Source organism: Diabrotica undecimpunctata, chromosome 6, assembly GCF_040954645.1.
Source record: "Diabrotica undecimpunctata isolate CICGRU chromosome 6, icDiaUnde3, whole genome shotgun sequence".
NCBI lineage: Eukaryota > Metazoa > Arthropoda > Insecta > Coleoptera > Chrysomelidae > Diabrotica > Diabrotica undecimpunctata.
This window is the reverse complement of record NC_092808.1, coordinates 46220777-46244949: the sequence shown is the minus strand read 5'-3', so window position 1 is coordinate 46244949 and position 24173 is coordinate 46220777. Positions and strand designations below refer to the sequence as shown.

General features: G+C 34.0%; 1 protein-coding gene across 1 annotated transcript in view; it reads right to left on the bottom strand.

Annotated features, from left to right (window-relative positions):
- LOC140444329 (synaptogenesis protein syg-2-like) overlaps positions 1 to 24173 on the bottom strand; it is a 520904-nt gene that overhangs the window by 140525 nt on the left and 356206 nt on the right. The window contains exon 2 of the mRNA XM_072536080.1: positions 16712 to 16853. Coding sequence (XP_072392181.1) covers positions 16712 to 16767 — 56 coding nt within the window. The 5' untranslated portion in view covers positions 16768 to 16853. The remainder of the gene's footprint in view (positions 1 to 16711; positions 16854 to 24173) is intronic.

Here is a 24173-nt window from a genome sequence, read left to right as displayed (position 1 = left end):
AATACAAACAGATTTTGGCCAATTTGTTAGATAGTTGTTTAAAACAATACGACTTATTAAAGGGTTCTCATGATAAATAGGTTGTATTATATGTACTTGATCCAGTAACTCAAAGAAATCTATAAAATTTACCACTTTATTTGCAACTGTAAGTTCATTATCTTTATTTGCAGTATTTCGAAATGCTTCGCATAAGGGTGGAGAATTCTTGTGAGTCCAATATTTATTTGTTAAGTCGAAATAGTTTAAACTACTAATATCTTTATATAAACAAGTGTTGTAACCACGAACTTTAAGGAGAAATTTTTGACTGAGATATTCTCTTCTAAATTTACTGGGCGGTTCCATTGTCTCAACATAAAGTGGTTCAATAGGGGTAGATCTCATAGCACCCATGCAACACCTCAAAGCTGTGTTTATAAAAACATCTATACGGCCTAAAATATTGTTACTAGCGGATCCGTAAAGTACAGAGCCATAATCTATAATGGACCTGATATAAGAACGATAAAATAGAAGACATGTTTCAACATCAGCACCCCACCAAGTTTTTGTAATTGATTTGAGAAAGTTTAGTGCTTTATTACACCTATCAAGCATAAAATCAACATGCAGTTTCCAGGTCAGTTTTGTATCCAAAATCATACCCAAATATTTTATCGACTTACAGAGGGGAAAATAATTATCATTTAATATTATTTGTTCTCTTTGAGGCAAGTTATGTCTAGTGAATATACAAATGTTAGACTTGTTGTTTGCCAACTCAAAACCATTTTTTCTAAACCACCTACAGCAATGTTCATGAACACATTCCAATGTGTTTAAGCCGTCATTGTATTTTTTAGATTCAGTATAGATACAGAAGTCATCTGCATATTGTATTGTATTAAATGAAATTTTTTCGATACTAATATTATGAAAATCGGCTGTGTAAAGATTAAATAGAAGTGGACTTAAAACTGAGCCCTGTGGAAGACCCGAACTATTAAAACGTGGTCCAATGAGTTGATTGTTTTCCATCCTAATATATATTTTCCTGTTTAAGTAAAAAATTGACAATATTTTGGGCAAGCAGGAAAGGTATTTGGAATTGTTGAATCATTTTTTCTTTTAGCATATCTAAATTAACACTGTCATATGCACCTTCAATATCCAAACATAATAGTGGAACATACGTATTGCGAGAATATGCATTTTGAATGTGAGTTACTACGGTAGCGAGTGCATCCAAAGTACCACATCCTTGTCTGTAACCGAACTGAGAATTTGGAAGTAGTTTTTTCTCACTTAACCACCATTCAAGCCTTACTTTTAGTATCCTTTCTAATACTTTCAGAACACAAGACATAAGTGAAATTGGTCTGTATGATTTTGCCAGATTCGGATCCTTCATTGGCTTTAAAATTGGGATTACAATAACTTCTTTAAATTCATCCGTACCTGCAGACATAAATTCGTTAAATATTTCCAATAAAAGATCTTTAGCGATTGGAGGAAGCAGATCAAGCATAGGATACTTAATGTGGTCATAACCAGGACTTGTGCTAGAACGATTATTTAAAACATAGCTTAGTTCTGTCTGTCTAATCGGTTGAAGTAAAAAGTGGTTTTTGTCGGTTACTATTTTCTTAGGTTTATTAGGCATAGATATCACTGTTGGAGGAGCAATTATATCAAAAAACTCTTCTATCCAAATATTTTCAAAAGATTTTTTTTTGTTGGTGATTTTCTGTATAACTTTCTAGCTTGAGTCCAAAGTACTGATGATGGTATTGATTTATTAAGAGAAGAAACCCAATTGACCCAGCTTCGTTTCGCAATACTTTTTAGTTGTTTTTTTGTACTTGCCATGTTTGATTGGCATTTTATATAGTTCTCAAAATTACGTTCTTTTTTATAATTCATGAGTGAATCTTGCCGGTTTTTAATAATAGTGTCACATTCAGAATTCCACCAAGGTGGCGGGTTTCGAGTTTTTGGCTTAAAAGGTTTATATTGTGGTATTGCAATGTGAGCAGCATAATTTATACTATTAATTAAATGTTCATATTTGCTTGATGTGGTATTTGGAATTTCAGTATTTTGGTTAAAAAAGTTTTGTACTAAAGAAGTATATAAAGGCCAATTAGCTTTTTTGATGTTCCATTTATTTTTTGGTAATATTTTTTCTGTTTCGGCTTTAATGCAAATTTCCAACTGTATAACAAAATGATTTGATCCTAGCGTGTCTGAAGAGATAGACCATTCAGTCTTACTAACAAGATCCGGACTGCAGAAAGTTACATCAATCATTGAGTAATTTTGGTTAGGTTGAGTTAGTATTGTTGGTTGTCCATTATTTAAAACTGTAAATTCAAGATCATCTGCCATTTTAATCAGCTGTATTCCGATTCCATCATTTGTACTTGAACCCCAAATAGTATGATGGGCATTAAAATCACCTCCTATTATAATTGGTTTTTGTAACTGGGAAAATATATTAATCCAATCATTTATCGTGCATCTTATTTTCGGGGCTCTATATAGTGACATAAAACTAATTTGACTATTTGCATATTTAATTTTTATAGCACATAACTGTATTTCGGTATTGTAATTATTATTTTCAATTTTTAGTTCAGTAAAACAAATTGATTTATTTATCAGTATAGCAACTCCACCATAACCATCCAACCTATCATTACGAACAAGATTATACCCATTAAAATCATATAATACATTTTTTTTAAACCATGTTTCACTAATAAGAGCTATGTCTATTTTGTTAGTTACTAAATAATGCATCATACTATTTTTATTTGAGACAGCAGAACGAGCATTCCACTGCATTATTTTTAACTTAGGTTGACAATACATTTTTTTATTTAGTATTAATCAGAGTACCCTCCAATACCTGTTCAATATTATTGACTATTAATTGTTTATCTATAGATCGTATATCATCAAAAGTTTGTATACTCTGTAAAAGCTGATATATAAAAGTAGAAAGACTTTCAGTTACATTTCTTTTAATTTCAACGTTTTCATAATTTGGTACAATTCGATTAACAGGTAAAGGTTTATCAGGTCCAAAAACAAAAGGAAACATTGGTTTCTCAGTAGACGACTGTGTAGTTGGTGAATTGACTTTTCTTTTTTTATTTGTTTGAGATTTCGTAATATTTAAATCAGTGTGAGTAAAAACAGAATTTGGCTTGTGTGAAACTTGTTTAGATACCGGAATAATTTTACTAGTTGTAGGCAAACTAGGAAAATCTTTTTCATATTCTGCTAAACATTCAAAGGAGTTGTTACTTACAAAATTTGAAAAGGACTTTTCACAGTAATTACGTGCTTCTACAAAAGATATGTTATGTTCAGCCATTATATTTTTTATTTTTTTCTGTTTTTCATATTGTGGACATTTATTAGATATCGACAGATGGTTCCTACTTTTACAATGTATACAAAATACAACTTCTCTATTACAATTATGATCTTTTTCTTTAATTTCACTACATTGAATACACCGTTCTTGTGTACTTTTACACTGTTTGGATACATGTCCAAATCTAAGACATTTATAACACTGAACGACTTTTCCAATATACTGTTCAACAGGACAAAATACCTTATTAAAAGAAACATAATTTGGCAGAACGTTGCCTTCAAATGTGATAATTATTGTCTTTTTATCTATGAATTCAACTTTATTATCATTAACAACTTTACGTTTAGTTCTATATATATTAATAACTTTAGAAGATGACTCTATAGTATTTATTAAATAATCTACGTCATACTGAGTATCTACGTCCCGTACTAAACCCTTGATTTCCAACAAATGATTAGGTATGTACGCCTTAAGATTTTCCAATTTTAATGCTTGATTATTTACTAAATTATTTGCTTCCAGTAAAGACTTTAACAAAACCTTGATGCGATTTCTACCTATGCTTTTAATTTCTAAAATATTTGTAAGCTTTAATTTTTTGAATAATATGTGACCAACAGTCATCGGATGTAATCTACCTAAATTTTCAACATTTACTTTTTCAATATAAACCCAAATATTTTTAATATTATACTTATCTGAGCGTAAATTAAAGGTTTTCTTTTCCGGTTCCATGACAGCACCTACACTGTTGACATTTTTTATGATCATGCTTTGATTATTAGTTATTTTTAAATGGTCCTCACTATTATCTACTAACATTTGCGTCAACGAGGACGTCCCTGCACTAGAGTCCCCCATTGGGGGAACAAAATATAAGTTTACAACCGTAAAACACTTGTCGTTTAACTATATGGTCAAAATTAAAATCCTAATTATACATAAAAAGTAAATCACAATACTAATTAGAAAACCGACTGGTTTATTATGGTTTTTGCACTTAAATTTTAAATCAATACTGTTTAAAATTATTAAAAACTATAATTTTTCTCGGAGAACTTTTAAATTCAAATTTTCACTTTGACAGTTATTTGACGTATATGACAAGTTATCATGACATCTACGGTTTACAGAGAAAAGTATGAAAGATAACACAAATAAAAAAAAAAACAGTAAATGAATTTGTACATACGAGGGAAATTACGGACTAAAACAAGGGAAAAAACTCCGTAAAATTAAAGAAATATAGCGACAAATTATAATACAAAACGAAAGAAAGACATATCGCTAACAAACAGCAGTAATATTAAGAATAAAGCCTATAAAGGACAGACAAGGAAAATCAAAAAAAAAAAAATAAAAACAACATAATTGGTGAAGCAGAGAAAAACAGTCAGTAAACAAAAGCTATACAGGAAGAAGACCTAATGTAAGCAATAGGAAAGATAAAGACTGGAAAAACTCATAGGAGTGATAAAGTTAGTCCACAAATAATGTTAAAATTTATAGAAGAAAAAGTAGAAAAAAGATTAATATACATCCTAAATCTATTATGGAAGAAAAAATGTCAAATGCAATAATCGTACCAGTTCACAAGAGGGAAAACACCCTCATATCATATCCCTATTATGTGCAGCAGCAATACTATACTAAATAATAATAAAAAGAAAAATCTAAGGGACATAACACTTACGACCATATATTCATTATGCCACAGGTAACGAAGAAAGCCTTAAAAAAAAATAAAGTTAAGAATAAATAAAGTTTTAATAGACATGGAAAAAATATTTATTCGATCGAGAGAAAAACTATATGGGAGAGCCTGAAAAAAGTAAGCGAACACCTGATAGAAGCAACTAAAAGTATAAAAATATATATTACTATATATACATATATATATATACATATATATATATATATATATATATATATATATATATATATGTATATAAGAATATATAAGAATAAGAAAAAAGAAGTAGATTTTTTTTTTTTTTATTTACCAAACTAATTTTATTTGGTGACTTAACAAAAATTTTTTTCTTTCTAGTTCAACTTTGTAAGATATTTTGTCTTTTTTAGCAGCTCTTGATAATAATTGTAAACACAATTGAAAGCTCGAGATAATAAATAGTTTTTTAAAATTTTAAATTCTTCGTTTTTATTCATATTTCAAATGCCTCATATTTGTTGCCAAAAATGAAAATCGAATTTTCATGTTATAGTTGCTAAAGACCCGTCTCCGATAATATAAATTTCACTACGACCGGTCAATGAAAATAATAAATTTTATTGATCCCACGAGAATTATAAAAAATGGCAAAAATCGCGCAAAGTTTATTTATTAAACATTTTTATAGAAACTGACATTATTTGCGGCAAAATACAAAAATTGCGTTCAAAAGCTGCACTCTTTACCTTTAAAACGCATTTTGGTTTTTGTCGATTTGACTGTCTCATCAAAAGATATCGATTTTTTACAGTCGAGTTGATACAAATTTTATTTAACATCGATTTCGCGCGCAGAACTGACGTTCCGCGCGCGAAATTCAAAATCGCCGGTCGCTTAAAGCGTTGTTTCTGAAAGAACGGTTCATTCTACGCAAAAAGTGCTAATAAAGATTTTTGTTTAGCCCTAGAATACGGGATCGTTTTTGCCAAACGTAAATACTATCGTATTTACGTAATACGGGACTATCGTAAATTTTAGTACTCCATAGAAAAAAGCCTATATTTTTTACTTTGAATTTTTTATTCATTATATAGAAAACAATTAAGATTCTTAGTATATCTTACAAAAGCATAAAATTATGAAACAAACATATTTGAGTATTTTTAGGAACAAGTGGTACATATATCTCCTCGGTGTTCTCCGCCAATTGGCTCCTTGCACTCCTTGCAATAGTTGGTGGTTATGCTCCTTTTTTTGCTTGGGTAGTAGAAACAAGTCTTTCTCTTCTTTTTCAGGGCCATATTTTCATCATCTCCTTCAGTTATGTTGAGAATTTCTTATGTCTTGGCGAATATTTCGACGTAAACTTGCAGTGTTGTATCTGTTTAGCATCCATGGTTTTGCAAGGCAAAGGCTTAACTCAATCATATATTGATATCTGGAGATAGGTTTTTCGGTTTTCTTTAACATATTAAAAGTATAACTAATTATGCTGGCCATATTTATCATTCCATAGAATACGCATAATGGCCATCTGCGTGTTTTTCTGCTGAAACTCATATTAGAACACATTTGGTCGAAGGTATCTACACCTGCTTTGGTTTCATTATAATTATGAGTTATGGGTGGCTTGTCAGTTTTTTCTGCGATTTCTGCTCTCTCGTGCATTGTTGAAAGTAACAAAACTACTTTATTTCTCTTTGGCATGTAAGATACTAACGTCTTTTTTTGATTTTGATCGAACAAATCATTGACGTATTACAGTTTCGGTTTTTTACGTTCAAGAACTCCTTGGGAAATTCCTTTTTATTCTTACGAATAGTGCCTATCATGGTTAGTTTTTAAAAATCTCGTAACAATTGTTCAGCAAGAGCAACCGATGTGAACCAGTTGTCCATAGTTACGTTACGATGCGTACCATGAATTGATTTAGTCAACTCTTTTACATAAAATTCAGCTAGAGGCTAACCGTTGGTTTCTGTTTTTTTCCCAAGTAAGGGCTTGTATCTACATATATTTGGTTGAGGAATCGCATACCATAACAATTTTTGTCCCATACTTCACGGGCTTGTTAGGAATATACATCCTAAAATGGCAGCGTCCTCGGAATGCCAAAAGCTGTTCGTCAATTGTGACGTATGAGGATGGAGAATACGATGTTCTACACGTATCGATAAAAATGTTCCAAATTTCTCGAATGTGTGTAAAGGGATCCTTTATCTATCTCCCTTCTCTTGTTTCCTTGTTATCAAATCTAAGGCAGTTTAGCAGGAATAAAAAGCGATCACAATTCATACAAGATCTGTAATGATTGCCTAAAATGGTGGCATCAAACATATGCCTTGCTGTTAAATGATTGTCTTTCTTTGCCGCAGAAAGAATTAAAATACCAAATAAAGCTTTCAATTTGTCTTTTGTTGCTATGCTAACATTGTGATGGCCACTGTATTTTCGAGCTTGATCGGCAATCTCTGCATTTGTATATTGCAGAATTATATCAAATATATTATCAGAAAAAAATGCAAAAAATATTCATCCAATCAATATTTGGGAAAATGTGCAAAACTAGTGAAACTATGGCAACAGCACTTACATCAACGTCATAAGTCTTTTGCTATGTCATACCCCCCACCTAACGTGACTAGTAGCGCCGCCGGCATTACGAACAGATGGGCTAATGCAAATTACTCTCCCCACCCGTCCTATTCCACTTGCGCTACTATTGGGTATGTATTGTGGCTCGATACTAATCAGGAAGGTACTCAATAATTGGGGAAATCGTTAAAATAAACGAGAGTGGGCGAAAATGCCCGATGTATTATGAGCGTCTCAAATTTACGAATGACCCGTATTCTAGGGTTAAATTATCTCAGCTACATTTTTTATTTGAAACATTTTTTTCTGCGGCGTACAGATTCTTGGTACATAGATTCTTCAGCATTTTTAACCCCTTGTAAGGGGGGTATTAGGGAAAGCCCAGGGGGTTAAACTAGCTAACTTTTTTGCGTCTTTTTTGAGGTTCCAAAACTGATATTATCTTCATAATTCAGCTTGTTCGTATGCTTTTTAGGCGTCAACTCTCTGGCGACTGGACTATTTCTGTTTAATATGTGTTCTTGTTTGTGATATATTCAATTTTACGTTTGCGTATTACATTTTATATTCTTTTTTTGATGTACTATTCTTTTTTTGAAGAACTACGAACCGATATAAGAGCCCAAACACTAGAATAAGATTGGATTCGGAGACAAACCACCTAGGTACTTCTTTTACACTAAAAGAACTCTACGACGGTATGAACAGGTTTAAAAAACGAGAAAGATGCAGGTGTGGATGATATATGCAGTGAACAAATAAAGCATCTAGGCCAAGGAGCAAAAAACTGGATCTTGCAATTTTATAACACGTGCTGCAAAACCTGCGAAATTCCAAAATCATGAAGGAAATCTAAAGTAGTAGCCTTGTTCAAACCAGGAAAGGACTCAAAAAACCCCAATAGCTACAGACCTATCTCGCTGTTGTGTCACTTTTTTAAACTATACGAGAGACTCATACTCGCCAGAATGAGAAAAAAATGTCGACAAGCATCTCATCCCACAACAAGCAGGATTCAGGCCCGGCAAATCTTGCACCTGTCAAGTCCTCGCACTAACAGAACACATTGAAGAGGGCTTTGAAGAAAAACTTATAACAGGGGCTGTTTTCGTAGATTTAACAGCAGCCTATGACACAGTAAGGCACAAAACATTGCTCCACAAATTATACGACACTCTCAATGACCACCATCTGGGAAAGGTCGTATATTCCTTACTGCAAAACAGACGTTTTTTCGTTATGCTGGAGGGTAAAGTAAGTAGGTGGAGAGTTCAAAAAAATGGCCTTCCACAAGGAAGTGTTTTAGCACCAATGCTTTTCAATATATATATATATATATATATATATATATATATATATATATATATATATATATATATATATATATATACAAACGACCAACCTACGCCGACCGAAACCAAGCAATTTCTCTATGCTGACGATCTTGCAATATGTGCTCAAGGAAATAGTTTTGAAGAAGTGGAGAAGAAACTGGAAACTGCCTTAAAAACAATGACAGCGTACTGCAGAATTTCCTGAGACCCAATCCCTCTAAAACCCAAGTTTGCGCTTTCCACCTTCGCGCAAAGGAAGCCAAGCGAAAACTCCAAATTGTGTGGAATGGTAATACATTAGAACACACAAACCAACCTATATATCAACAAGTTGATACTGCGCTAAGTGAGACATGCAGGATCGTAAGGGGGTGCATGAAACCAACGCCGCTCTCAAATCTATATAAAGCAACGGGTTTTGCAGAACCCTCAACACGCAGAGGCGTTGCAGAGCACATAGAGAAAATTAAACAGATCGCGGACGAGCGGCATGCCCTATACAAAGCTCTAACACCACGAAACCGACTAAAATCTAGGAAAAGCATACTTGGAACAGTGCAGGATGAACCGCCTGAGTATTTTCCTCTTCCCCAGGTTCAATGGACCGGCCAGTCCCTAGACTTTAAAACGTGGAAAACTATGAATCGGATAAGAACGGGGGTCGCTTCAGTAAAATCAAACATGGCAAAATGGGGAAAAATCGACCAAGATGATGTGAACTGTAACTGTGGAGAAACACAGAATATGGAACATCTTCTTACATGCAGAAACTGTCCTCATCGATGTACCCTCGAAGATTTGTGACTCGCCAACAAAGATGGAACCGACGTAGCCCGATAGTGGGCCGAAATTGTATGAATGACATGTCCGGACACGATAAAGTAAAGTAAAGTAAGGTAAAGTTTGATGTACTATGTATTTTGGACTTGCTTCAAACAATATTTGTATTTTTTAAGTAGTTAAATAAATACAGTCTAAATCAACTCCAAAATAACAAAAAAACCAATACGAAGAATAAATGAGTATCCTCATATAAAGTCAAAATATGTAAAGATTAGATACAGCACTTTAAAAAAGTAGACGATAAAGTCCAAAGTAGACCTGATGGGAGACATATACACGAGTCAAGTTTATGAAGCGAGTTAATGTTGGTAACACCCATTATGACGACATATGGAGAAATGTAATTATTTAAGATAAGAATGGCAATGGGAATGATAAATTTAATTATTATTAATTTAAAATTTAAAACTTTATTAAAAATTAAATTTATTTTCATATTTCTGATTACATTAAATACCAAAATCTCTTTCTAAAAATGATCTCTATATAGTGTACTTAGTAACAATAAGCTTATAATATGTTTGCAGTAAAATTATAAAATAGATATAAATATAGGTAAAAGGTAGCAGTGTTCCTATTTTCAAGAGCTTAATCCACTCTATTTTCATTTTGTTGTTCTTATTATAATGCAGAGTAGGCGAACGTGTTGTTCGGTATTTTATTTGTTTTCTGTGCTTTTATTATCTCGAGCTTTCAAATTTGGAAAAATATGAGGTCTGCATATTCATTATTGAAATAAAACCGAAAAGATGCTTAAAATTACAATATCCGAATATTGTGAAAAGGATTTTAATTAAAAGCATGACTGTCGTGATAAATAAAAACGTACGTAAAAAAAAATATAGAAGTTATAGTGACTGACGCATTTGTACAAAAAAATATTGTTATTTCCGAAATTGTCGTAATCTTTGAATTACGTTTTATGGTGATGGAATGACACCTTTCTGTTGAGTGAAAGGTCCATAGACAACAAAAGAGGTTTTCGTTTATTCGCAGCATGTGACTTTTCATAACTGGTTGTTTTTTATAAGAAGGAATAGTTAGTGCTTCGCTTAACCCGTCTCCTTTCTTATCCTATACTTAGGATTAGACAACGGTGGAGTTGATAGATTCCAGATTGATATTGAGCCTCATAAGTCGAACTTTAAAAATACTGCTTAAAGTAATACATAAGAAAATATATGAAAAGTAAGAGAAGGAAAATATCTTGTGAAACGCAGTTTGGGTTCCGAAATGGAATGGGTACTCGAGAAGGACTATTTGTCATTAATATACTAATTTAGCGATGTCGTGATGTAATCGCTGACCCACGCTTGTGCTTTGTCGACTAAAAAATACGAAAAGCTTTCGATAGTGTAAGAGATTAAAAACTAATATCAATACTAAAATCCGTAAACTAATTTTCGAAACAAAATTTAGATTTTTGCTTTATGATGTTCCTTCTAAGAATTGCAAGGCAAAACAGATGTTAATAAAGGTGTTATTAGAGACATGGAGAATCTACAAATTGCATTCCACAACATATCTCCTTAACTAAGCAAAAATCCTTAACGAATTGGTTTCTAGTACTTGTACAGAGTATATTGGAATAAAAGGAAAAAGACAGTTAAGATTTGATTTCACGTACTGTGCGTCTGTGTATCCGCTTATACGTATTTCGCCCTAATAGGGCTCTTCAGAGACGGATATTCACAGTCGCACTGAATGTGAAAATAAATCTTCTCTGTAAAGCCATGTTAGAGTTGCTTCCTAAGACAGAAAAGATTTATTTTCACGTTCAGAGCGACGAACGAACAGAATGTTCGAATGTTCGATATGTAACATAACAATTACCTAATACAATACCTTGGAAGTCTAATGAAAACTGTTCTGAATAATATCAGTTATATATTTTCTGAGACATTTCTGCGAAAGTTTATTCGTTCAATACACGAATATGTATGCTTTGCAAACTGGAATTAAGAAATGTGTACCATGTAACTTGCAAAAAATAAAATTGTTTTTTAGCCTTAGTATTCTAACAGGCTGTCTAAAATTTTCAAGACTGCGACTGTATTGGGACAAATCTTTAAAAATTGATATTTTCTCAGATACAATGGAAACAAAAACTATGGAAAGTTCGACCAGTTTTTGAATCAGTCCTTAAGATGTAGTGAATGGCAGACAGAAACAAATGTTTTAAAGTTTCTAAACCACTTCTAAATGATGAAAAAGATTTTTCAAAAAACGAGAGAAGATCAACGGAACAAATTATCTCTTCTGATGGAATTGTCGTAACCAGATAGATAGATAACAAGCCAGTGATAATGGTATCCAACTTGGTTGTGGTTGGTACAGAAGATGTTGTAAAACATTGGAATAAAAGAAAACAAACTATTTCATTAACGTAAGTCGACCCGAAATTATACAAAAGTATAATAAGTCCATGGGTGGCGTAGATAAGATAGATGCTCTTATTGCGTTTTACAGAACAAAAAAAATCGTTGCAGAAACTGAACATGGCCCTAACAAACTCTTGGTTATAGTATACTAGAGAATTGCATACTTTGGGAGTTCCACGAAAAGATATCATGGACCTTCTACACTTTAAGATGAAAATTGGTGAAGCCCTTATAAAAGTTAACTCTTTCAATAACTGAAAACGGGGAAGACCTTCAAGCAATACATTTAGTCCAGCAGTAGCTGCTAAAGGCCAAAACAAAAAAATTAGACCTCTTACTGAGGTGCAATTTGATAATATTGGACATTTTCCAGAGCACCAACAGCTACCTTTACCTGTAAGATGCAAAAATCCTGATTGTAAAGGAAAATCAAGATGAAAATGTTAGAAGTACAATGTCCATTTGTACCTTCAAAAAGAAAGAAATTGCTTTTTTATGTTTTATAAGCGTCATTTTAGGTAAAAAATATTTTTTCGTTTGCTGAAAAAAAAAGCGGTACTGAAAGGGTTAACTTATATTCTTAGGAAAATTTTAAAAACACCCTTAATAACATCAAAGAGGAAGTTATTGTTAACGAAAAATCAATTAACAACTTCAGTCTACACTTCCAACATTCCAGAGTTGCATTAATAAGCGATAGCTGGTCTTGAATTATTAAGACTATCGGTTCTCTATCATGTGCAATGAACATATTGTAACTAACTTTATATTTCATAAACTTCAATACTGTGGTCTTAATCCTTTATTGATTATGTCTTTCGATCATACACTGCCGAGCATAAAATTAGGGTCACCATGTAATTTAAAATTATTTTTGAAATTATATTTTTTGTTGTAACATAGTTTACTAATGGATTGCTTGACAAAAAAAATTGTTGTTGCTGTTTCGATAAGCGTTGAAAATAAAACGGGCTCATTTTAGGCTCTATCCTAATTTTAAAAAACCATTATCAGCATAGCTTTTATTTGTGTTATTTAAACAGCAATTGTAAAAGGGTTTTGTAGTATTGTCACTATCATTGTATTGCAATAAACATAAGTTGTTGCGGTAAGAATTAGAGGATAGTCACGGTTGACGCGAAACTGCGAAAAAGGTTGGTAAAAGTCTCTTGAGTGTACAACGAGTATGGTGACAATACGAAGCGACCGGTCTGCTTACTCAAAGACCTGGTGCAGGTCAAGGCAGAATTACAGCAGCTAGAGATGGGTCAAGACAGATTCCCTTTAAAAACATTAGCAAGAAGTGAGAAATGCAAGTATAAGTGAATGGATAATAAGAAGGCGACTTTATGCTGCTGGTTCATTTTTTAGAACTAGAGTAAGTGGACCGCTGCTTTTCCGCGAACACTGAACTGCCAGATTGAATTTATATTAGAACACTTGGCTTGGACTATACAAGCTTGAAGTCCTGTATTATTTTCCGATGAATCGAGATTCTATCTTAGGGGCTCAAACAAACGTGTAAGAATGTGGTGACGTCCAGACAAGAGATATACTCAAGCATGTATTGCCGAGAGACTTTCATTTCATGGAGGTTCAGTTATTACATGAGAAGGCATATCGTTTAACACTTACATGGAGTCAGTCATTATCAGGAATGGCACATTGATTGTGCATGGGTACCTGAGACACGTTCTAGAAGACATCAATATTTATTAATATTCTTGGAGAAGATGCCACATTTATGCCTGATAATTCACGGCCCCACATTAATCGGATAGTTACAGAGTATCTTGATGAGGTTTAAATCACTTAATTTATTGGGCCTGCTCGCTATCCAGATATTAAACCCATAGAGCATGTTTGGAATGAGATAAATATACGTTTATGGAGTCATGGCCGGCCCTTACAATATCAAGACAGCTTCGCGACATATTGGTGTAGGAATCAAACAATGTTCAGCAGAATATGATCGAAATTCTATCCAAAGCATTCTTTGTCGTTTGCAAGCTATTCACATCATGCAAATAGCACATCAAATTAAAATTGCCCGTTTGTTCATTTCAAAGGAAAATTGTTCATTTTCATTACTTTCAATAATTTTTGAAGGAAACAATGTTTTTTTTTTAAATAATCAGTAAATAAACTATGTTACAACCCAAAATAATTAAAAACGAATAATAATTTCTAAAATAAATACAAATTGCAGGGTGACCTAATTTTATTTTCGGCAGTGTATAATCAAAAGGAGACAACTTTAAACAACTCCTATCTTTACTTCGATAAATTTATTAGGTATATCTCTAGTTTGTCAATATCAGAGATTTGGTACGTCACGAGTGAGGGAAGTAGGCAGATTAAGACCCCGAACTCGAACGGAACCGTATCACTCTTGATATTGACTCCAAAATGGGTGCCGAAACGTCGAGTGTTTAATTCTCAACGCGGTTCTTCCTGAGAACTTAATAGTTTATATATATATATATATATATATATATATATATATATATATATATATATATATATACTCAGTGACATTAGAAGTGTTACACCCAGAAGGAATAATTTCTTGAACTTAATTTTTTGGCAACAGAATGACTATATTTAAAACATGCTATGATAACAATACCAATGTTTTATCTTTTTTACTTTTTGTAAAAAAAAGTTTTATCTTTAAATTTTTTTGTGAAGAGACCGATTTGTAAAAACCGGTTCGTATAGAAATTTTTAGTTATTATTCCTCAGTCTAATTGTATTTAGTGTAAGAAAATGCCTCGAGTTCGAAGGCAGTAAAATTACCACCATGTTAGCGATTTTAACAGGGGAGAATTATTGCATATAGAGATATGGATTTGTCGAATCGCGAAATTGGCCGTCTCGTTAATTGTACGGCAATGACGGTTATGCGTGTTTGTCGTGTGTGGACAAACGAAGGTAGAGGAACACAAAGAAGATCAACTGGTCAACCGAGGCGTACCACAAAGCGTCAAGATAGGCGCTTTAGATTACTGGCTCTGCGAGACAGTTTTGCTACTACGCGTCAAATTGCTGACTAATGGTTTGAAGTAGTAGGTAGACCTGTTAGTATGCGTAGACTATACCGTCATATTCGAGCCCTTGGACTGGTTTAATTCCGTCCACGACTAGTGGTTCCTTTGACTGCGGACCACTGTCATCAACGTTTGAATTGGTGCAGAGAATGGCAGCATTGGGTGGCAGAATGGCGTAATGTAGCATTCAGCGATGAATCACGATTCTGTTTAGGAATGCATGATGGTCGTAGGATGGTAAGACGCCACTGTGGAGAGCGACAGGATATCGGGTTTGCTGTTGAGAGGCATGTACACAGAACAGTTGGAGTAATGGTTTGGGGGGCTATTGCCTATGGTAGCCCATCACTACCTGTGTTTATTCCAGGCAATATGACAGCTGCGCGTTGTGTTGATGACATCTTACAAACCACTTTGCTGCCTTATCTCGACGGCCGTCGAGACGTCCTTTTTCAGCAAGACAACGCGCGTCCCCATATTGCCCGTCAAACTATGGACTTTCTCCAAGAAGCTGGAGCTAATGTTTTGCCGTGGCTGCCCCGTGCTCCGGATTTGAATCCTATCAAACATGTATGGGATATGATGGGAAGGAGACTGTCCACTTTGTACCATCTTCCACAGACTCTGGCACAGTTAATACATGAAGTTCAAGTTGCTTGGAACGAGGATCCACAGGTAGACATCGATCATCTCATTTTGTCAATGCCTAGACGTATACAGGAGTGTATTCAGCTACGGGGTCGCCAAAGAGATTATTAATTTTTTTTTGATTACTTGTTATTAAAAATTCTTGACAACATTATCGTTTCATTTTTGATGTAAATCTACTATGTTGCCAAAAAAATTAAGGTAAAGAAATTATTCCTTCTGGGTGTAACACTTCTAATGTCACTGAGTATATATATATATATATATATATATATATATATATATATATATATATATCACATCCTGGTCTGTATATTCTAGCAAGTTCCAATTTTTCCGATTGTTCCTAAGTATTGACTTAGGAAGTTTCTCTAGATAAGAACTACTTCCGAAGGCAACTATTTAGGTATCGTTGGTGAAATCGGGCAGAATAGTATTCAGACGATTTTAGATTTTTCTTTTGTTTTCCTGTAGAAAAAAAAAAATATTTTTATTTAGCAATTTTACGTAATAATCATCAATTGTCTACTAACTGTTTAACTGTTTAAGATTTGATTTTTGCATTACAAACTCATACAACGCCGTTTATTTTTAAGAATCGAAATAGAAGGAAAACAATATCTATTTAACCTCGTAACCCAAAGAATAATTTCCCAATAAAATCCGCAGATTTAACTTTAGCTATAATCCAAAAAATTTTACAAGCCATAAGTTTTCATATCCCTAGCTTTTATACGAAAAACCGGCATCCCTTATTACTAATATTACATTGTTAGGGTAAGTACCCTGAATCCTTTGTCGTCGATTGTACTTACGAATAGATGGGTGTTTTTCTGTTCTCCCCGTCTTTGAACCAGATCACAATATGCATTTTATCACCGGGTATAGAGGGCTCTATATCACATGGCAACTTGGCAACTCCCCCTTGAACAGCTTCCACATCGTACGAAGACGTTACTGAAAAGAAATAAAAATCTTTAAAATAACCGTAGCATGTGAATTTATACAGTATTTTGTATACAAAGTAGAACTTTATAAACACGTTCTACTAATGGTATTTTCAAAAACATTCCAACTATAAATAATTAGTTAGAATAGTATAAAATAATATAAAAGTTAAATTTATATTATTTAAGTAAATAGATACACATACAGTGTAAAATATACTTAAATGTTAAAAAACAAAATAGGTTAAAAATGTCGGATTTATAAGTTTTAGTTTATGAAATGTTGATACAAAATGGGATCTTTATCTCTATTCTCCAAGCCTTTTCTTCTGATGTTATTTTTACATGTTTCTGATGTTTATATATTTCCAGTTTATTATCAGCCTTTCCTATTAGTTTCGTGATCTCTAATAGATGGACTTTTTGAAGCTAATGTTTTATGCTGGCGTTGTATTACATTTTCTTTATAGTAAAATGCTGAGGTGGGCGTCATAAAAGAAGCGCCACGACACGGCGTCACAGAACTAGCGCCACGACACGGCGTAACAGAAGTAGCGCTACGAAAAGGCAGTTCGTGATTCGCAGTCACAGTTGGAAGAGTCTATTTAAGCGACGAGGCGAGTCCATTATACAACATTTAACTTTTTCGATATTATTAAAACTATAGAGATTGGTAAAAAAATTAAAAAATTATAATAAAATTCTTCTTCTTATTTTGCCGTCTTCTAACGAAGGTTGGCGATCACTTCGTTAAAGGCTTCCATATATTTTGCAACGTACAATATCTGTTCAACACTGAGGGTAGTCCAATCTCTGATATTTTTCAGCCAAGACGTCTTCCTTCTTCCCAAGCCTTTGCTTACCTCTATTCATCCTTGCATGATGATGTGCAGAAGAGAGTATTTATTGTTTCGAAATATGTGGCCCAGATAAAATGTTTTTTTTATTTTAATTGATTTCATAAGCTTTCTGCCATGTCCAGTTCGTCTTAACACTTCTTTGTTTGAGACTTTTGCAGTACAAGAAATTTTCAGAAAACACCTATATGGCCACATTTCAAATTCCTTTTATTTTTTACGGATTGGGATTTCAGTCCAAGCTTCTACTTCATATAGCAGTTGTGACCATACATAACGAACCTCAATCTGATAACCGTACTTAATTTCTTATTTACATTGACTTGTATTTCATAAATCCCTTTTGGGCTATTTCAATTCTAACCTATACCCCTTCATCTTGATCTAACTGTTACTTTATAAGTGCACCTAGGTATTTATACTTGTCTACCGTCACTTACGGTTTACCCTCCTATGTCAGATGCATGTTGTCAACAGGAGTTGTCGAGATCATCACGTATTTGGCTTTTTCTATAACTATTGTTAGTCCCACCTTTTTGCTTTCTCTGTTAATGATTTCTATAAGAATTTGTAAATTTTCTAATTCTAAGAATAGATCTAAAAAAGTGGAAACACCATTATGAGGTCTTACTGACAGAGGATAGATGTAAATTCTAAGAGATCGAAATGGAATATTCGAACATACAAAAATAACGGAGTTCAGCGATGCCCTCAAAAGATCGGAAAAAGGGTAAAGCAGCAGGATCTGGAGATATCTCAATTGAGTTGGTAAAGTATGGACCAAAAACATTACATGTTGGTTTAACTATTTAACAAATGCTTAAAAGGACAAAATATCCCTGATGACTGGAATGTTGGACACATCAGCTCAATATTCAAGAAAGGGGAAAACACAAATGCTCTAATTATAGGGGAATAACTGTTATCAGCTCAGTGGGGAGGTTATACGGTCGAATAATAAAAAAAAAGAATAGAATCAGAATACGAAGACATAGAAGAACAAAATGGATTTCGTGCAGGAAGATCGTGCACTGATGGTATATTCGTTCTGCAGCAAGCAATCGAACAACCAAAGGCAAGGAATCTATCTGCCCACCTATTGCTTGTAGATTTAGAGAAGGCATACGATACGGTACCTTTGATAAAACTGTTTCAAACATTGACGAAAGTAGGTCTCAGTAGAGAGTATGTAGATGCTATCGCAAATATATACAAAAATGCAAGAAGTGTCGTTAAAGAAAGAAACTTTATATCTGAATTATTTCCAATAACAAAGGGGCTCAAACAAGGATGATGTCTATCTCCGACCTTATTTAAAATATAAATTCAATAATAGCTAGAGCAGTGGAGGAAACAAGTATCCGGAATGGGAATAGACATAGGTGGTGGTAATTGTCTAACAACTTCATTTTTCGCAGATGATCAGGTAGTCGTAGCGAATGATGGGGAAGACATGGACTACAGGTTTAGAAAACTAAAGAAAGAATATGAAAAATGGGGCCTTAATATGAATATGTCAAAGACAGAGTATCTTAAAATAGAAGATGATAAAGAAGATCCAGAGTTAGAAATTAGAAACACAAAAACATGTAATGAATATAAATATCTCGGATCTATAATATCTAAAGAGGGAACTACCATAAGAGACATCGAAAACAGAACGCAGCAGGGAAAAAAAGCGGTAAACATTCCAAACTCTCTACTATGGTCTAAAGATATTAGACAAGAAACGAAATTGACAATCTATCGAACCCTGGTAGAGCCTATTATGACTTATAAGGCAGAAGTTTGGCAGATTACGAAAAAAGATAGAAGTAGTAGAAATGGATTTTCGAAGGAGAGCGTGTGATTAGAAGGAGAACAAATACTGTATATTCCACTGTAGACAGAATTGAAACGAGACAACTAGTGTGGTATGGTCACGTGAAGCGAATGAATGAAGTTAGATGGCCAAAGAAAGCTTTAAATTACATACCACAACAAAGAAGAAGAGGAAGGCCTTCAGTTGCCTGTGAAGAAAATGTACGGCACATAATGAGAGATAGGGCCATCAAAGAAGACGAATGAATGGACAGAAACCAATGGCGGTCGAAATGCGAGAAGCGGCATATAGAATTTTTATGAAGACTAATATGGCTGCTTCCTGTAATTCTCAAACCTTTAGAATATAAAATATTCAAGATCTTTAAAAAACTTATATTCAAAAAAATTAAACCAATTGTTGAAATAAAAAATCTGACTTTCTCACATTAATTTGGATAGCAATAAGCGCTTAAAGTTAAACAAGAGCAATACAAATAATATTAAAAATACGCTACAGAACGTAAAAGTAAGTTTCACTATTTCCTTGATCTTGCTAAGTATTTATTAAAGAGTGGCATGAACGTTTAATATATAACCCAAAAAAATGTACAAACGATAGACAGATCATACAAATAAACTAGGCGTTGAAATGCAGACCCGTTCCCCCAATGCGACAGAGAAAACTAACGCAATTGCCGGGTTTATCGACCACGTTACCTTCTTATTGATCATTTAGGTCATGTGATCAATAAACCTAGCCCATTAGAAAAACATGCAGGGTCTGCTTTATGTCAGCATTTAGGCCTGTACAACTGGCCTGTATTGCAGCGTTCAGCGTATTTATATTAAATGTCTAATGTCTATGGTGCAAACAGTACACATTACTTTTATTGTCTAATACAACTAAAATACACTTTAGAATCATTTTAAAGTACTAACTTAAGAACGGTTACTAACCTACTAAACACAAGAGCAAAATCTATTTTGTATGAACACATTTTTTAGTAAACCAAATAATAGAAAGTAGATCTATATAAGCCCACACAAGAAAACTAACAACGAAACTGATTACATAATAGCCAACCAGAGATATATTTAGGTAACATATATCTACTGTTAATCAATAGATTCAGTCTGGGAAGTGACTTTAGTGACAGATTAGGAGCAAAAACTATATGTAAAAAATTAAAGGAAACAAAGAGAACGAAACAAATTAGTTATGAAAAAACTATACCTACTAAAGAACTTATGCAAAATAGTTTTATTTACCAGAAACATGTTAAACCTAATCTAAAACAAAAAGATCAATCAAAAGACAAAGACATAAAAGAAGAGATACAAAACCGAAATCTAAAAATAATAATTTAAAGACATAAAGGAAGGATACTTCTGGAAGGATAAAGGACATTATACGTCAAAAAATGGCAATGATATTTATTTCTCCGGCAATGATAAAGAATCTTGGAATGGCGTAGCAGTGATAGTAAATAATGCCATTAAAACCTCCGTAAAAGAATACATAACCGTCAGCGATCGGATAATTGTTGTCAGAATGAATGCCAGTCCAGTTAATCTTAATGTAGTACAAATATATGCCCCAACAAGCGAAGCTCACGATGAAGAGATCGAAACATTTTATAGTACGTTGGAGCAGACGCTTAGGAAGCTTCCAAATAGAGAAATCACAGCAGTCGTAGACGATTTCAACGCTAAAATTGGTGTAACTACAGGAGATCATTACTTGCGAGAGACCGTCGGATTATATGGACTTGGCCAAAGAAATGACAGAGGAGAACGCTTGCTACACTTTTGTATAGACAACAACCTGTTTGTTACTAATACAGGCTTTTAACATCACCCAAGACGACTATACACTTGGATATCACCAGGAAATAGATACAGAAATCAGATAGATTTTATACTGGTAAAAACCCTTTGGAGGAGCGCTGTTAAGGATGTTAAGACCTATCCAGGAAAAGATTGTAATAGCGACCATCAATTTTTATCAGCTGAATTCAGTTGAAGTTAAGAAACAGTCCAAAAACAGGAAATACAACAACTAAATGGCATCTAAGATATAACGATCCGTACAAAAAAGCCGCAACGCAAAAGATATGTGACCTCAAACAATTATTAAATCCAGAAGAGTCCTCAAATAGCATATGGACAAAAACAAAATCCATATTGCATAATGCTGCGAAAAACATTAAGAGTGATAGAGAAGAAAGAAGGAAACAATGGATAACAGACTCCACGTGGACTAAAATACAGGAGAGGAAGTGCTTAAAAGCCACAGGACTGAACAGTGAAAATGATAACGAGGCCTATTAAGCACTGAACGGTCAAATAAAACGACTCTGCAAAAAGGACAAGAACACACACTTGAACAAAATCCGCATGGAAATAGAAGGGCATAAAACCAAAACTGAGACCAGAGACATGTTATAAAGCAGATAACACGTTCCTTTACACCAAACTACCTTGCTATCAAAGATGATAACGGAACTCTACTCACTTCTAAAAAAGATATTTTACACAGATGGAAAGAATACTGTGGACGACTGATGATGGAGGAAAGCACAAACGCCCCATCACAACAAGAAGATGCCAGTTTGGCGACGGAACCTGACGTACTCAAAAGTGAAGTTGAAGCAGCAATTATGAGGCAAAAAAGTCAGAAAGCTGCCGGTCCAGATAACATACCTATTGAAATGATTTGGGCCCTAGATGACGTTGGAGTGGATATAATACATCAAATTTGTCAAAGGGTGTGGGAGACAGGTAAATGGTCGGAGGACTGGACACAATCACTATATATCCCCATACATAAAAAGGGAGCGAAAGATTTATGTAGCAACTATCGCACAATTGCTATAATTGCGCATTGCAGTAAGATACTCTTACACATAATTCTCGAGAGGATAAAGCCCTTTTAACTACCTAACATTGCGGAGGAACAAGCAGGTTTCGTCCCCGGACGTGGTACTAGAGAACAAATTTTAAACGTACGGCAGATTGTAGAAAAATCCAGAGAATTTAACATCACAACATATTTGTGCTTCATAGATTATACTAAAGCTTTCGATTTGGTCAACTGGAGTAAAATGTGGCAGGTTTTGTCTGAAATGGGAGTCCCCAATCATCTGATACTGCTAATTAAAAGCCTGTACAACAACAATTATGCCAGAGTTAGAATAAATGGGGAACTAACCGATAGTTTCAGGGTCACAAAGGGCGTGAGACAAGGCTGCATACTAAGCCCAATTCTATTTAACATCTATGGTAAATGGATAATGCGGAAAGCTACTGAGGACTGGAACGGTGGCATCACCATTGGCGGGAAGAAGATTTGCAACTTGAGATATGCAGATGATACTACTATCCTCGCTAGTTCTGAAGCTGAATTGATTCACCTGCTACAACGGATAGAAGACGTAAGCTTAACGATGGGCCTTAAAATAAACAGAGATAAAACGAGAATCATAATAATTGACAGAGCTAACAACAATCAAAATCATCTGGTCATAATAAACAATATCGCTGTTGTAGATAAATTTGTGTACCTGGGCTCATTAATAACCAACAAAGGAGGCTGTACTGAAGAAATAAAGCGGCGGTCAGCAATCGCAAAAAGTGCTATGGCAAAATTAACAAAAATTTGGAAAAGCCATGAAATAACTACCGATACAAAAATGAGACTAGTAAGAAGTCTAGTTTTTCCCGTTTTTACTTATGCATCGGAATGCTGGACCCTTACTGAGAAAGACAAAAAGAACATAGATGTATTTGAGATGTACTGGTGGAGACGAATGCTGAGAATACCATGGGTGGCCCGAAGAACAAATGAATCCATACTGGACCAGCTAAACATAAAGAAAAGACTAAGAATACAAATATCAGAACAAAGAATAATCTATTTTGGACATGTCCTTCGAAGAAATGGTCTTGAAAAACTTACCATTCAGGGAAAAGTAGAAGGCAAAAGAAATAGAGGTAGATCTCCCACACGATACACGGACCATATTGTTGCTACCATTGGCGCTCCATTGTCAGAATGTGCTAGAATGGCAGAAGATAGAAAAACGTGGAGGAACATTGGGAAATTTAGCTAATAGCTTCATGATATCACCATACCTGCATCAGGTCAACGAATAAGAAGAAGAAGAAAGACATAAACACATCATCAAAGAAAATTATAACCATTCCTTAGAAATCATATGTAGAGGAATTTAAAAAGGGCTGAGCTATTCCAATGTTATGAATGAGTTATCAATACCCATAGAAATCAAGTTACTACGATGTTATATGTTTCATTGTTGTTGTACGGATTTGAGTCGTGGACTCTCACAGACGCTACATGCACGAAAATTAAGGCTTTGGGAATGTGGCTTTATCGCCGAATTCTAAAGATATCTTATACTAACTACGTTACTATCAAGACGTTTTATTAAGACTACAAAAAGAAAAAGAGCTGTTAACAGCAATAAAAATAACCAAAATAAAATATCTTTGTCGCATCATGAGTAAAGATATTGATTGCTGCAACTTTTCTTATACGGAAAAGTAGAAAGACAACGTGGACTAGGAAGACGCAACATTTTCTGGCTGAAAAATCTACATACGTGGTTCAACTCAACAACCACAAATCTTTTCAGAGCAGCTCTGTGCAA